This window comes from Doryrhamphus excisus, linkage group LG13, assembly GCF_037039965.1.
Source record: "Doryrhamphus excisus strain RoL-2023G ecotype Guam linkage group LG13, RoL_Dexc_Guam_v1.1, whole genome shotgun sequence".
In the NCBI taxonomy this organism is placed as follows: domain Eukaryota; kingdom Metazoa; phylum Chordata; class Actinopteri; order Syngnathiformes; family Syngnathidae; genus Doryrhamphus; species Doryrhamphus excisus.
The window spans coordinates 9,863,633-9,879,534 of NC_136369.1; the positions used below are offsets into that span (position 1 = coordinate 9,863,633).

General features: G+C 40.1%; 2 protein-coding genes across 2 annotated transcripts in view; both read right to left on the minus strand.

The window, feature by feature from the left end:
• Positions 1–1,401: 1,401 nt before the first annotated feature.
• eif4g2a (eukaryotic translation initiation factor 4, gamma 2a) lies at positions 1,402–9,531 on the minus strand. Its single transcript, XM_078795832.1, has 21 exons — positions 9,265–9,531; positions 7,622–7,728; positions 7,453–7,509; positions 6,469–6,591; positions 6,258–6,360; positions 6,053–6,184; positions 5,910–5,976; positions 5,680–5,831; positions 5,502–5,612; positions 5,223–5,405; positions 4,985–5,138; positions 4,753–4,913; positions 4,330–4,437; positions 4,100–4,207; positions 3,919–4,023; positions 3,625–3,840; positions 3,287–3,545; positions 2,970–3,174; positions 2,693–2,901; positions 2,500–2,621; positions 1,402–2,418 (listed from the first exon to the last, which is right to left on the minus strand). Exons 1-21 carry the CDS (start codon positions 9,529–9,531, stop codon positions 2,353–2,355), a joined length of 3,015 nt encoding a protein of 1,004 aa, XP_078651958.1. The 3' UTR covers positions 1,402–2,352.
• A 1,697-nt stretch (positions 9,532–11,228) lies between these two features.
• galnt18b (UDP-N-acetyl-alpha-D-galactosamine:polypeptide N-acetylgalactosaminyltransferase 18b) overlaps positions 11,229–15,902 on the minus strand; it is a 69,761-nt gene continuing 65,087 nt past the window's right edge. The window contains exons 8-11 of the mRNA XM_058089791.2: positions 15,532–15,669; positions 14,492–14,587; positions 12,751–12,915; positions 11,229–12,650 (exon numbers count right to left, since the gene is read on the minus strand). Coding sequence (XP_057945774.2) covers positions 12,504–12,650; positions 12,751–12,915; positions 14,492–14,587; positions 15,532–15,669 — 546 coding nt within the window. The 3' untranslated portion in view covers positions 11,229–12,503. The remainder of the gene's footprint in view (positions 12,651–12,750; positions 12,916–14,491; positions 14,588–15,531; positions 15,670–15,902) is intronic.

A 15,902-nucleotide genomic window follows, 5' to 3' on the forward strand; every position in this document is an offset into this window, starting at 1 on the left:
AAACGGTGGTCCCAGCTCTTTTCAGGTCATTGACCAAGTCCTGTCGTGTAGTTCTGGGCTGATTCCTCACCTTTCTTAGAATCATTGAGACCCCACGAGGTGATATCTTGCATGGGGCTCCACTCCGATTGAGATTGACCGTCATGTTTAGCTTCTTCCATTTTCTAATGATAGCTCCAACAGTGGACCTTTTTTCACCAAGCTGCTTGGTAATTGCTCCGTAGCCCTTTCCAGCCTTGTGGAGGTGTACAATTTTGTCTCTGGTGTCTTTGGACAGCTCTTTGGTCTTCGCCATGTTACAAGTTAAAGTCTTACTGATTGTATGGGGTGGACAGGTGTCTTTATGCAGCTAACGACCTCAAACAGGTGCATCTGATTCAGGATGATACATGGAGTGCAGGTGGACTTCTAATGGGCAGACTAACAGGTCTTTCAGGGTCAGAATTCTAGATGATACACAGGTGTTCAAATACTTATTTGCAGCTGTATCACACAAATAAATTGTTAAAAAATCATGCATTGTGATTTCTGGATTTTTCTTTTTAGTTTATCTCTCTCACAGTGGACATGCACCTACGATGAAAATTTCAGACCCCTCCATGATTTCTAAGTGGGAGAAATAGCAAAATAGCAGGGTGTTCAAATACTTATTTTCTTCACTGTAAAAGAAGTGACCCAATTGTAAGTGCTGTTACAGAAATGCACTAAGCATAATTCTTAAATCAGTTCATGAATTTAGTTAATTTATTTCATTGAAGCTTAAAACAGGTTAAAAGGTTGTACATTATTATAATAAAATGACAAGTTAATGAATTTATTGTGTATGTTTTTGTTGTTCCCATGGCGGAACTAAAGATTCTTGTTTGTGCTGCTAAGTGACAGCATTAAGTGAAGGACATAGGAGGAAGTTATAAACTCACAGCACGTCATTTGCACGTACTGTCCAAGTGGGGGAAGCTAACATTCATATGGATTTCCAAGACTTTAAGGACCTCTTTTCACGACCAGCAGTCAACGAGGTATATTTTTAAGTTGTTAATTAGTTTCATAATATTAAGTTTTATATGACGGGATCATTTTGTGACATGTACCGTTTGTATCTGGTTGAATGCATTTCTCACGGCGTGAAGGCAAGGATGTATGAGAAACAAGCTCATATATTAAACGCCCGTTTCAAAGAACCTAACCTGTGTCTGTTGTCGTGGAGAGTGCTACACCAATAGTAACTTGATACTGCAGTGTTTCACAAAAGTATCTTACCTTTCAGTATTTGCCCTGGTTAAATTGATTTTCACGATTATTTTTGTAGTTGAAGGTTCAAGTACAGTACTCTTCAAGGTCCTCTTGCTATGCATATTAAAACAAGTTTAAATATAAATTAAAGCTTCAGACAACCAAGAGTGACCATGAAATGAACTTTATTAAAGGTTGATGCACGTTCAACCGTTGACATTACAGCGACACCCTAAAGAAAGCGCAGGCGGTCACATGCACGAAGATTAAAAAGACCACTTTAAAAACCTGATGATATGGCAAACTGGAAACTAAGCTTTGGCTGTCTCAATATAATAAAACACTTCAAGTATAGTCAGATACAAGAGGTATATTCATAAAAAGTGAAATTAAAAAAAAAGGCAACACATAGTCCTTTACAGCACATACAAGTTCATACTCTTGATTTAAGTCAAACACGGAAATACCGGTCAAAAAACAGGTCATCAAATAAGATAAACGTCCCATACAGATATTTAAAGAGCAAACCAATGCATTATGTAGATTTATTAAAAATAAAAACAGCTGTCTAGTGCTCCTCTTTTGATAACTTGTCCTGCATACAAGAACTCATTGTGACGCAAAGGCCACATTAAAATGGCCGCCTGTTGTCACAATCAGAAAAGTAGAGCTTCCAAATCAGCCGTCAAGCACAAAAAAAAATCATAGCAGCTAACAACTGCAAATCAGGATTGTTCTTTATATCAAAATTAAAAAGGTGTATGATACTATTGCAACCACTCACAATGTGCAACAAAGTGCATTTAAAAAGAGAGTCTCTTTACAATGCATGTTCTCAATTTGTAAACAGCTTGAAAGTGAAGTGATAGCAGCACTTGATGACTGCAACCAGATGTGAAACAGGTGGTCCGAGTGTACTGCAACATCCACCAAAATATCACCTACAACACTGTTACAAGTTGATTAAAAAAAAAAAAATCACATCTTTAAATAAAAATAACATATTGACGCTGGTTAATAAAAGATTTGTAACAGTGGTGGTGTTGCTGACTGAGGAAAGGACTCCCGAGTAGTAAGAATAAATCACATTCCAACACGTGGATCATCTTAACCAGCGAATTAGTAATCTTCCTCCTCGGATTCCTCTTCTTCTGCAGTCTCCAGCCAGGTGAGCCACTGATTCACCTGCCAATCAAGAACGACATCAGCAAAAACAAAAACACACTTCTAACTAGAAAATGTGTTCACATGGCAGGAAACACTTACATGAAACAAGGCTTTCCCTTTTCCGGGATACTCTTGAGTGACATCTTCTTTCCATGTCAGGAAGGCTTCTTCTTCGATGATTTCCATGTCATAAAAATAGGCAAAGAAGCGCAGGAGCATGCCTGGAAGAAAAGATGGTGGTTACATTTGAGAGAAGTGTGTATGGAGACGTGACGTGTGAATGAGTGGTCACCTTTGGGGAAGTGTTTAGCATTACAGTGGACCTGCAGCGCATAGAGCGCACTGACTTGCAGCTCAATGTGTTCGTGCAGGAACTTTTGCATGACTGGTTTGAAAGACAGCAGCAGTTGCTTCTCCTCATCCAGCTGCTCCTTGCTGGGCGCTGCCAGCTGCTCTTCATCATCATCGGGGTTTATCTCGTAGGTGATGTACTGCAAGAAACTAACACAGAAGAACCCAATGAGTATGAAATAAGAGGGAGTGAACAAAAACAGAAGCAACGATCTTACCTGGTTGTGAGGATGTTAACAAAGCCTTTGTCGATGTGGAGTTTGGCAGAGATGTTATCTTTGATCCATTTGTAGATCGACTGTGGAGATGGATCCACTTTAATCTGTTTCAGAAGCTCCTTCTCAAGCTTCATCAGTGGAAACAGAAAGCCAAGGCCTTTGCCCTCGAGGATCTCCAGCATTCTGTCCTTGCTCTGGTCTATTTCTGAAAAAGGTAAGAATAGATGCCATCAGAGAAACATGATAGATCCATGTTATGCCTCTAAAGACATTTGTCAAGCATGTAGAACGTTTCCTATTAGGAAAAGCAAACATACCAGGTAGCATCTTCTGCATGTTGATCTTGCTCTTCTGAAACAGATCTGTCAGCCACTCACGGTCCTTGAGTTTAGCCATCTGCTGCAGACAGAGCAGGAACAGCGGGAAACAGGCACCGTTCTCCAGGCGGTGGGCCAAATCTGTAATGCTGATCAAGTCAATGACGACGGCCCGAGCTGCAAATTGAGCCAGGTAGGACTTAACCAGCGGGATTTCTTCTTCAATCTGGGGGCTCTGGTCCAGAACATTAAGAAATGCCTGTACAAAAAGAAGGGTTGACTTTTTTCAGCGCCAATGCGTTCCTGATGCATCACATATCAATTGTACTTCACTGTACCTGCAGTAGGTTCTCGCTGGTGACAAGGCCCTCTGTGCAGAGTTCATGAATTAGAGTGCTTGCAAGTTCCTTATCGTCATCCGAGCGACTGAGCGAATCCACCACAATCTTGTTCAGCATCTCAGACATAAAATGTTTAGGGGCCCTCATCTCCTTGACAGCAGCTAGTGCCTCGCTGACATTCTTGCTGTTCATATAGTCTGCAACCAGAGTCTCCTAAAAGCGCAGCATTGTCACAGTTGTGAGACTACATGCGAGTATTAGTGTGGTTGAGTGAACCAGAAACAACATTACCGTCATTTTATGCAGCTCTTCTTTAGTCGGAGGCAGTTTTTTGTTGGGCTTTGCAGGTTTTTCCTGGATTGGTGGCGGGTTGGTTTTTAGGCCAAGCTGTGGTGACTAAAGGAAAAAAAGTAGAATGAATAATTGAAATAAATTGCTGACATAATGTTTGATGTTGTATCTAGACAATTACCTGTCCCATTAAAGAGCCTTGGGCACTTGGAGGCATCATAGTCATCTGTGGCTGCAGCTTCGGCACTTTTTTGTTTAACATGAATGACTGAGCTGGCCTCAGACTGATCTAGAAGGGTGAAGACAGACTTTAAACCACCAAATATTTACATCAATACACTTCTGAAAAAAGCATGTTTTCTTTAAACATACTTATTCAATATTACTCAAAATTAATGACAGCTGTACTACCTCATCAGCATTAAGCTTTCCTTTCTTGGAAAAACGTGGACCCATGTCCTTTGACTGCATCTGTACCGAGCCATTTTGCTTATGGCTGAAAACTGGTGAATTTTGCCCCTGTGAAGACATTTGTAGAGTAGGTTAGTAATAGGATCGGTGAACAAAGTATAGTAGTGCTAAGTGATAACATTAGCCTGTGTACTTTTCATACACAAATATTTCTACACGTTATTTGATTGTGCGTCACATCACACACACTCACCAACATGAACGTATGGAAATATTTTTTACATTATATTTTCAAAAGTAAACATTTTGAGTGTGTACTCCTATTGAAAGACACTTCATAACATTCATATTAAAAATGAAAAGGTTTAATATTTATATACTGGTTAAAAATGGCTGTGAAAATTTCATAGTAATGTTGATCACCTGCATTGGCTTGACATAAGGCTTGCTTCCTGCATCAAACTGAGGCTGATGTGAGCCATTGCTCATCGCAATGTGGCCGTTAAATGGGTTTGTGCGGTGGCGCCCCATTGTAGGGGAGTAGTGGTCCTGAATAACTCCTGGACCTGTGCCAATGCCGATTCCTGCAGAAGTAATGACAATTATAGCAATCATATGACGCATTACATTGTTGATCATCAAAATTGCTGCATACCAGGCATTTGTCCAAACATATCAGCCAGCCCACCAAGTGTCTCCTTGTCAAACCTTAGCCTGCCCTGAAGGAAAGGGTTCTCCAGGAATGAATTATCCATAAAGAAGTCATTCCTCGAGCCATCAGATGAAGGTGGAATAAAGACACCCAGGTCCTTCAAATGACAGACGTTTCAAGTCAGAATAAGGTGATACAGGTAAACCATTGATAAGGGCACCTTCAAGTATTTGATAGTTACTTTTACTGCATCCTGACGAACTTGATTGATCGTCTTTGGCCCATTGTCAACATAGGCTTTACGTGGCACCCAGTTGTTTTCACGTAGCTCCACTGTGTTCTGCAGCAGGAAGCGAATCCTGGCAGGTAATTCTTTGTTGCTTGTCAAAGCCTGCATGCGGCCGAAGTACTGATTCATCAAGGACTGGAATAAGAAGAGAGTGAAAGCATGATTTAAAAATAATGTTTAAATCATACCGTAGTGTTTAATAAATCATTACTGAGCATCTTACAAACATACCCTAGCCTTTTCATGATCAAGTTTAGGGCCAACAGTCTTCATTATCTGACAGAGGCATTCAAGGTCTTCCCCCATATCCTTAAGTTGAACTCTCTTCTTTTTTTCCAGAAGCTTTAAAAAAAATAACATGTTAAAAAAAACAATTCGTTATATAAGACTTTGCAACAATAGAACCTACTGTCTTGATGCATTTATGGAGGATGGATTCATGGATGAGGTGGAGTTTCCCAAGTTCCCCAATGAATTTGATGTTGCCGAGCATTTTAATCTTCGCAATAGCACGCTGTTCCTCCTCCTCAGAAGTAAGAGGGCAATCGTGTTTGTCAAAGACTGCAGAGGGAAAAGAATACTTAATTTTACAAAATTACATTTCATCTTTAATCTTGCAAATGTATACAAGCAACAGACCTTCAACATTTCTGGCACGATTTTCAAACTCATCTTGAAGCTTGGAAATTAGAAGTCTCCTGAAGGTCTGCAAGAAAGAACGTGAGAATACACGAGGGGGAAAAAATACCAGGTAATACTTTTTTGTACAGTTCTTAACTTACTGTATTCTGCTTTTTTGTTGCAGGAGTTTCATTTGCTGGATCTTCAAAGTTTGGTGCATCTTCGGCCAGGCGTAGACATAGCTGAGCGTATAACTGGCTGTACTTGGGTTCTTCAAGGGCTTTGTCGACAATCTAAGGCATACAAATACAACTGAGTGTGTGCCACACAAATCTATAGAAGCCAGTCAAATGAGAGCACACCTACCAACAAAATGATTCCTTTCAGAACAAGCTTTGAATCTACACCCACATTGAGAAGCTCCAGGCACAGTTTGTCAAACTTCTCAGGTGTCAGCTTGTTAAGTATGCTAGAAATTGGAGGAGTGCCAGCAAAACAGTTAGTCATCAAATCGCCCAATCAAAAAGATGCAATGATTCAATCAGCGCCACCATAGGTTGTCTTGACCATAACTCACCCTCTCACTTTTCTGAAGATTGCATCGTGTTGCCCTTTCTCACCGGAGAAACTGGTTTCTCTAGTGCTTCGTGAAGGTATCCATCTCTGAGCGACAGAACCTGGGGGTTTCCCCAGGAACTCGCTGTTATGGAAAAACAAAGCTGCTGTTATAGTAAATGTTTAACAGTCTCATTGAAAGTAAATACAGTGGTACCCCGATTAGTATATACCCCGGTTAGCATATTTTTAGTGTTCGGCAAAAATCTACAAAATGTCTGTACTTTTCCAGGTTAGTGTACAATATGATGCCAACATCTTATAGATACACTGCCAGAGTCCAACAGTGTTCATAATTTATTTTTAATCACAAAACATGTTACCATGGGAAGCATAAGTCACTGGCTTTTAGCTTTGTCACATGTGTATGATGTCATCAGCGGTTGATTATGTAGTTCTTTGCTAGTTAACATGGTTACACCAAAAGTCTGCTTTTCTTTTTGATCACAGCTGAAAAATAACCCACAATGGGGCCAAATAAAGTTGCAAGCACCAGCATTTTGATAAAGGTGAGGAACACTACTGAATTGCTCTGCCTTCCTACCAGTCTTTGTCAACAAGCAAGTCTTCAATAAAGGTAAAAGTAGTGTGTGTTAATATATCTATTTATCATTTACAGCCATTAATAATTGTTTCTTTAATATGAAACTGTAATGGTAAAACTGTATGAGTGCTTTGTGTTATTTCTGAGTGTCCGGAACAGATTAATTGGCTGTGAATTATTTCTCATGGGGGAAAACTGATTCGGTTACAGTACTTTCCCGTTTTGAGTTGGGCCTTCTAGAATCTACTGTGAAATCATACATGTTTATTGTATGAGTTTTCCCAGATAACATAATCTCTTGGCAAATATTAAAAAGATACAATCTTCACAGTGAACATATTTAGGCCAGCACTTGTGAAGTAATTGTGCCATGCAAATTACTCAATAAGAAAAAACAATTACCTTTTGCTTTCAGCCTTGGGAAAGTGCTGAGGTGCACCCCCACCTCCTCCCCTTACTCTGTGATGCAAACAGAAAAGGCTCATGGGTATAAATGAATATATAGCATGTGCAAATATGGGCTACTTAGATGAATGACTAAATAATATAGATAACGACAAACGATCAATACCTGAAATGAGAAGGACCCCCTGGTGCAACAACACTCTCCACTTTGGCGGCTTGGCTAAAAATATTTGAAAAGAATTGTGTTCTGGGAATGGAACAGGGAGAAACAACCTGGAAGTAGAAGGATAATAACATATCACTCATAAACGCAAACCAGTCCAGACACATTCAAATTGTATGATGTCAATTTAAGAGAGTGGAGCACACGGAGTAGAGCTCCATGTGCCAGAAAGACAGACTACACACGGGCCTGTTGGCACGCGGTGTTAGCCTAGCAAACACCGGCGATCCATTTTCTCACTTTTACATCCCAATGACGGTATTAACAATGACCGGTGATACACTGTAACGTATATCTCGATATCACCTAGAGCCACGATGGCGGAACAATTAAGATACTGGCTAAAACACCCCGATTGTTTTTTAGTAGTCGTCGCAATTTAATAATGAATTTATGTACTAGGAATAAGTGGTCTGATTAAGTCGGTATCGAAATCAGACAAACAGGTTTGAAGCTAAATCTATACAAGGTTAAAACCACTCAGAAAAGATGTTTGAATATAAATTCACAATATGGCTTTTGTTATAACGTCCCTTATGTCGTCTACTTATATTGATAAGGGATTCGACTAGGGAGTGAAAATGAGCACAGGACTCGTTTTTCTAAGGTCTTTGTTAAGAAACCGGATGTTACACCGCGGCGACATATTGCTCGATATTCTCTCTATAGTTTAAACGAGCTAAAATCCGACTTCCGCCTGAAGTTAAAAATCCACCATTACACAATTTCTTTGTTCTGTCAGATAACTATAAAACAAACCAATCCAAACTAAACCACAACTAGGTCAACGAGCTAATGCTAGCTAGCCAAGCTGTGAAACACCGAAAACACTTACCTTTTACAAAAAGGACGTCAGCTCTGGTGTCGTTTCGACAGATGTAAAGAAAACTATGATACGAATAAGGAACTAGATTAGACACTGGTGTACTTGAGACCAGAAGACTCGATTTTCCACAGAAAAGCGGTATAAAAGACGACGGCCTAGCAGTTGTGGCTCCTGGCGACTGTGAAGAAATACTGCTGACTAGATGTGTGCGTCACGAGGGAGTAGCTTTTCGAGTGGGGGCTGTTTGAGACGTTATCGCCCTCCTCCGATGACGTCACGTACTGAAAACGTTTCGCAATTGACCCTATTTCCGGAACATCCAAGTACTCTGCTGGCCGGCCTTTTGTTGTTTTTCTGGCTTTGATAACTTTCAGAACCTCGTCTTTTCTCAACAATAGAAGGAAGCATATTATAATTAACTTTAGTTATTTTACAGGTTAAATGTATTTATTACCAGAAACAACAACAACGTAGGGTTATGTGTAGCGTTATGTGTGTACAATCACGTGCAAGTATCCCAAGATTATTTGTCTTGTGCGTGTGATCCAACATGGCGGCGGTAACAACCTGGACGGTATTTTGAACGCTAAACAATTGGGTAAACTCAAGCCAAGACAAAATTTTAACAAATGTTTGGTTGTTTATCGAAAAACACGCTAACTGGGGCGGATGTTAACCATCATATTGTAGAAATGAAAGAAAACAACAAAAAATAGTATTCATTTTTTGGGAGGGAGCAGCACACAGCAGGCCCCCAGACCTGGTTGACGCCTGCGGACACCTCAGCAGGGAATCCACTCAGCGCCTGACAAGCGCCCCACCTCTCCCCCCCACTGCCTCGATGGGAGACGGCAAAGGTCGCAGCACGCAGCTCCACCCGTCGGGAGTGGGCAAAGGGCTGGTAGGCCAGTCCAGTCAGCAACCTGCCCTCCCCAGCAGAGAAAGGCACCGGTGTTTCACAGCCCCACAGATACCCAAGCCACAGCTGCCCCAACAAGAGGTAAGGTGTCACACAACCCGCCCCCATTCAGCATCTGACCACTAGGTGTAGGATTAGCAGTTTTTGCTGCCTCTGTTTGCCACCAAGAGTTAGCTTACTGTATATAATAATACAGTGGTATTATTTACAAAAAATCTTTGATGTTCCTGTTTGCCACAAGGTGGAGCCCTTCTTCCACCACTCAGCACCAGTTTCAGAGTCACTGAGAATATTAGCTGAGAATGTTTGGGTTCAGATACAGATATTTACATACTGTACATCATAAGTATTGACTCTGCTGCAATATTTGTCATACTAGCCATGGACTAACCAAGTAACTTTTACCATTCATATTCCTGGCCTAAGATCAGCTAGCAGCCTTCTTACGATGTCTCTTTCTGGAGAAGTTCACATTGAAAATTGATGTTTAAGCATGGACAATATTGTGCGCAAATTGCTACAGACTATTTGACTTTGTTTTGCTCTGATCAACCTATCCGAGGATGGAAAAAAGGTTATTGTTATTGTGGGCCAGCAAGGTGATGAGAAATCTGGCTGGTTAAAGAAACAGCCCCCATTTCTAAAAGAGTTCAAGTTACATGGGCTAGCAGTCCTAATTTTGAAAGCTCTGGGCAGATTAGATTGACATGGCAAAACATATAAACTGAAGTCTGACAAAACATACTGGAAGCAGTGTAGACAAGGGACATGGCACGGAATTAATATATTAGACTGTTATAAATAATGGGAAAGGGTCACGGGGGTGCTGGAGCCTATCCCAGCTGTCTTCGGGCGAGAGGCGGGGTACACCCTGGACTGGTCGCCAGCCAATCACAGGCCACTTATAGACAAACAACCATTCACACTCACGTGTTTAGACATAATGTCAGGTAAAAATATTGTGAAAGAAAGACAAAAGTTTGCAAAATATACTTTTAAAGAGCACACACCCTGAGGGAAGGAGCAGAACAGAGAGACATAATTTCCAACACATTTTGTCTTTTATACGTTTGTAATTTCCGCATGCCTTCTGCTGTACTTATCTCAGGCCCATGCCTTTGCTCTGTGGAGAGTTCGCATTTGAGCTCAAGTGAACTGAACTGCACTAGAGTTCACTTGCAAGAGGACGGAGACCCATCTGTTATGTGGTCAGTAGTCTTTCTTTTGTATTTTTCTGTGCAGTCTGTTTGAGCCTGCAGAGAGGCCCGTGTTGCATATATTAAGAAGTGTAACTAAGGGAGGTCGTTTTGATGAAAGTGGGTTTCCATGTATATTTAATGCAGTGGTCTGCTGAGCTTTGCTTGAATGCAGTTTCTAATGAGGACTGACATTTTGAAAACAGGCTACGCCACCAGTCGCCTCCTCAGGTGTGCAAAACAGTTGGAGCAGGAGCAGACCTATTTTTCATCCTTTGTCATGACACACTGACACTTGCCACACTGTGTACTTTTCAGATGCTTGCGACCGGGAGTGCATGTGACCAGGAACATATATTTATTTTTTTCTTTGAGTGCACCTTGTTATCTGAAATGTCTTTCACAATGTTCAAAGAAACAGTTCCCCTTTCTTTTATATTTCTGTAAATCTACTACCTCTAGTTTTTGTGTCGCTATGCAGCACATATAGAGTTGTTTGTGTTTTCTAAATCTTCAAAGTTGTTTCATACTTTTGTTTCTTCATGTTTTATTGTTTGAAAGTCAGTGACCTTTATTCTTGTTCTAACTGCACAAAAAATGCACACACACTTAATGGTTTAAAGCAGTGACTTTACTGTTATATATTACAAATATTTGGGTCATTAACAATCAGAAAATAATCTAAACATTTTTTTTTTATTTGTCCCACATTGCCCCTTCGACTGTACAGCTAAATCACATAATAAACCTGAGACCTTAAAAGAAAGCAATTACAGCAGAAAGAGATTGCTACACAGTAGCAGTTATGAACAAAACATGTTTAACACAGTACATATTTTAGAGTCAAGGAACTGACTGACTGTACTGCTTTTACCATAAAATGGACCCAGTACACCAGCTTGTCATAAAAAATATCTATCAGTGATCCATTACAAGTTTTTACAATCGCCAAGTGATGTTACTTAATCATCAAATGCGCTTAAAATACAAATTTAAAAGTTCATCCTCATCCACTTCTGTTTGTTCTTCTGCTGCATTCCAGAAAACAGGGAAGACATTTTCCACCTTGGTCAAGAAAAAGTGCATTGGAACTTTGCTGGAGCAATTCTTGCTCATATTTGCATTTATCCAGTCCAGGTTGGAGTTTGCTTTTCCCCCAAAGTCAGCTGGAATTGGCCACAGCTCAGCCGTGACCATGAACAGTATAGAAACTGAACGAACAGATAGCTATCAGCATTTATTGAAACAAGTTTACATGGAAAGCGGTGTGAACTGGCTATACAGCCACACTGCATGGTGTTATTTGGTCACAGCACGTCTCGTCGGTCAGTCTTGTTAAAGTTATTTTTAATCTCAATGAGGTTTATCTGGTTAAATAAAGGATGAATTACCTAAAGAATACCTCTGGGTGACAGTATTGCTCCGCAAACACATTCCTGTTCCAAGGTGTTTTGCAAGGGGCAGTAGTTTTACTTTATTTTATTTGAGTTGTATTTACAATGTTCACAGGCACTCTATATTAGTTAGCAACTTTCAGTAAATACAACTAAAATATAATAAAGGCCGCAACTGGACTGTTCAGGTCGTCTTGGAACATAGAACCTTTTCTAAGACAACCTGAACAGTCCAGTTGTGAGTGATTCAATGCCATGAGAATAACTAATGTAGAATATAAAAATATATGCTGCATGATTTAAATGATTATTATTAATGGGAAATAATTCTACATTTAACGCTAAATACTCATTGTGGTCGTCAACTATGTTTTTTGTTTTCGTTCAGATGTTTCCAAGTGGGATACGTCCTACTTCCCAACTGTCTGGAATGCAGCATCACACTTGCAGACACACACACGCACACACACAAAGAGTAAGTCATGTGTTCTCATAGTGAATTGCTGTACAACACGTTTGTAATGAACCATTTCTGTCCGGTGCACTTCTGCAGAGCCAGTTGATAGCCGAACTCGGTGTCACTGCTCACTACCAACTCCAGGCATCTCTTTGATTTCTTGTTCTGGATGGATCCTCCCTAAAACAACGAAAGCATGTTGATTAGAATTGTGCGTGTGTGTGAGTGCTAGTTTGGCATTATGTTTAACCTAAAGCTCCTGCTGAACATTTGTGGTCACCTGAGTGAAGAGCCAGTTTAATTTCATGCGTTTGGCTGTGGCGTAGCCGCACTCGATGAGGCGCGGTCTACTGTTCACATCCACCAGGCACTTGTTGTCATCGTCATCAACAGTGGGACTGAGGAGGCCCACCAGGAGCTGCTGAGTACTAGTATAGTACACATTCTGTAAGAACAACAGAAACGGCTGCAAACTGGACTGTGTAATCAGACAAGCCTCTAATTTAGCCATCTATCAACCCATCAATGTACTGTACATGAATTGGTATCTGCATATTTTGGTTTGCGACAGAGGCGTACCGCTTTCCCACACTTTAAAAGTGAGGGACAGGAAGTGTACATTTGAAATTTGGGTTGCACTTCCACAAGCCCAGGTAGTGAGCCTAAAAGCGGATGAAAAGGTAAGGCATTTGAAACAAATACAAGTGGATAAGATGAAAGCAATAAACCTATTATTGTGACATATTATTAGATATTAGACTAATTTGTTTTACAACCTCCAACACAAAGCTTATATAGCTTATAATACCGTATATTGACCTCATCTTTAATGCACAAAATGTCTCAAATTAGCCCTCTGCATATTTGAATTTCTCTCGGTTACGTCTGAATGTTTTTTTTTTATTTGAGGATTTTATTCATTAGAAAATAACATGCTGATTTGTTTAATTTTAAAGCTCAGTAAAGCTGTTTCACAAAAGCTAAGCAGTTTTATGCATTGCATTATGTTCTCTCACTGGAGCAAATGTGAACCAAACTGGGTCCTAAAAACCACAGAACACAGCTATCTATGTATCTGTCTATCTGTATGTTTAGCTATACACACTGTATCTACTTGAGACATTCACAAAGTGTGCTGAGTGGGGGGAAATATGAATACACAGCAGAGAACACAAACATTCAGGAGTAAGCATGAATATTTAATCCTAACAGCTTTTTTTCCCAAGGTAATCCGCTTGCTTACATTTAGCTGAGGGATACTGATCATCAGAGACTTTAGTGGAGAAAAATCTTAGCGTTTACTACATATGGGAGCTTGTAGCTTTCTGAAACTATACTTGCTGCCAGAGCACCGTATTTCATCACTTCGTCCAACCATGATAGGTGAATTTCCACAAATTTTTTGTCATTCGACCTTCTAAGTAACTTCTGGTCATTATTTGAACCCTGCACCCACATATTACCTAATACAGTAGACGTGGTAAGCAATAATTTGCAACGTTTGAATCGCAAAGTGGTGAAAGACAATTAGTGTTAGTGTATTAGTGTAGTAACAAATAGTAAGAAAACAGAGTAGGCACACAAGTTTACAAATGTCACAGCAAGGTGAAAACAATCTGCTCAGACAGAGAAGGATGTAGAGATCAATATCAGCTTGATGACGCTGGCAAACATACCAGGAGAACAAAGCTGTGCTAACATTTAGAGTCCCTGTTATTTAGGCTGACCTATCTTTAACAAACAGTCCCATTAGGCTTCACACTTGTGAGGAAAGAGCTTCTGTGTCTTCACACAGACATCGTGCAAAATTACAGCATCACAGCCACAACACAAAATCCCACTTTTACACAAAATCGAGCGAGGGGATAAGGGGATAATGTGCAACTGTGTCTTTTTTTTTTTTACCCCACAATAACAAAAAAAGCTTGTGTCTGATGCAGTGTTTGCTTTTCTCATGTCTTAAATGTCCATGTTAATGTGTAGAGCAGCCGTGGCTGTGAAATCAGAAACACGACTCTTACCTGCGGTGTCATTCCGTGACAAAGGTACAAGATGGGAATGTTGTCATTGTCAGGTCCCTGATCTAGACACAGATCATTCTTCAGGGAGTTTTTCAGCTGAGAGACAGTAATGAAGAATACACACAAACAGAAATAGTCCATATAATTAGTTTTACTAAATATAGCACTAAATATTGAATAGCCTCAAGTTGATAAGATGAACTTTACGAGGTACTGATATGATGGTTGAGAAATAACTGGTTTTATATTTGGGTGACAATTTTAAAATGTGATATTGATTTCATATTTGATATTTCTTACAATAAAACTGGTAATAGAAACTGGATGAGTAGAAACTAGAGTGTTTTGTCACTATGGCCAGTGCATTACCAGCATTAAAAGTAAGTACAAAGTACAAACAAAAACTACTCATAATCATAGACTGCAGTAATGGGCAACATTACATAAGAAATAAATATTAATAAGCGTGTATTTATGCAAAACACAAGATGATCTGGGAAGATTGAGTCATAAGCTGGAATCTACATTTTATTTCTACTTCATAAAAATGCAAATTCTGCAGCATTATCAATGCTCTTGTCACAGATAGCTATTTGTGCATGGTCTGCACTGATTGGAAGATGCAAACTGCACTGCGAGGATCTCCACGAATGATGCTTGTGAATGCACACCATTGAGATGTTTGAATTGTAGAACACAGCCAGGGATGATTCCACTCCCCACTGGCTCTGGAGACATCTACTTTATGTCCTCATCAGTAAAGCCACAGGCAGCATGCTGTCTCATCTAAGAGCTAAAATCTAAACCTAACTAGTTTTGTGAGGTGAAAATGTTTGTGACACCTGCAGGGATGAGCTGAGAAAATGAGCAAAAACCGCTAGAGATGATTGGACAGATGTACTGAAGCAATCACACAAATGTCATAACGCCTCTTTTTTGCCCCTTTTCAAGAGCCGAATCCTACTTTTTCAAGACCAACTAAGCATCAACAGAGATCAAAACAATGCAAACTCTAAGTTTTGTTTGGAAAGGGGACTTACTATGCCATATGCGATGGTTTCAGTGTACATCCTCATCTCAGGGTAGATGTTGACCAGGTACCATCTGAAAGTTTTACACTGCAGCCTCTTTCTCAGAGCTTTCCTTTCTGAGATGTCACCAATATCAATCCCAGAGTCCTGGAACCACACACACACATATTAGATAAACACATGCATACAAAAGAAAACATTGATTAGGTGCCATTTACGGCAAAGCAATTCAACGGTGTGCAGCCATCTGTTAGTGAACAGCTTCTATAGACTATTGACGTTTTCAAACTCTAACCTTATTATCTACCCAGTCTACCTCATCTCATCATCAGCGATGCTTGTCTTTGTGTTCATTCAAAACCACAATGTCATGGAGGTTC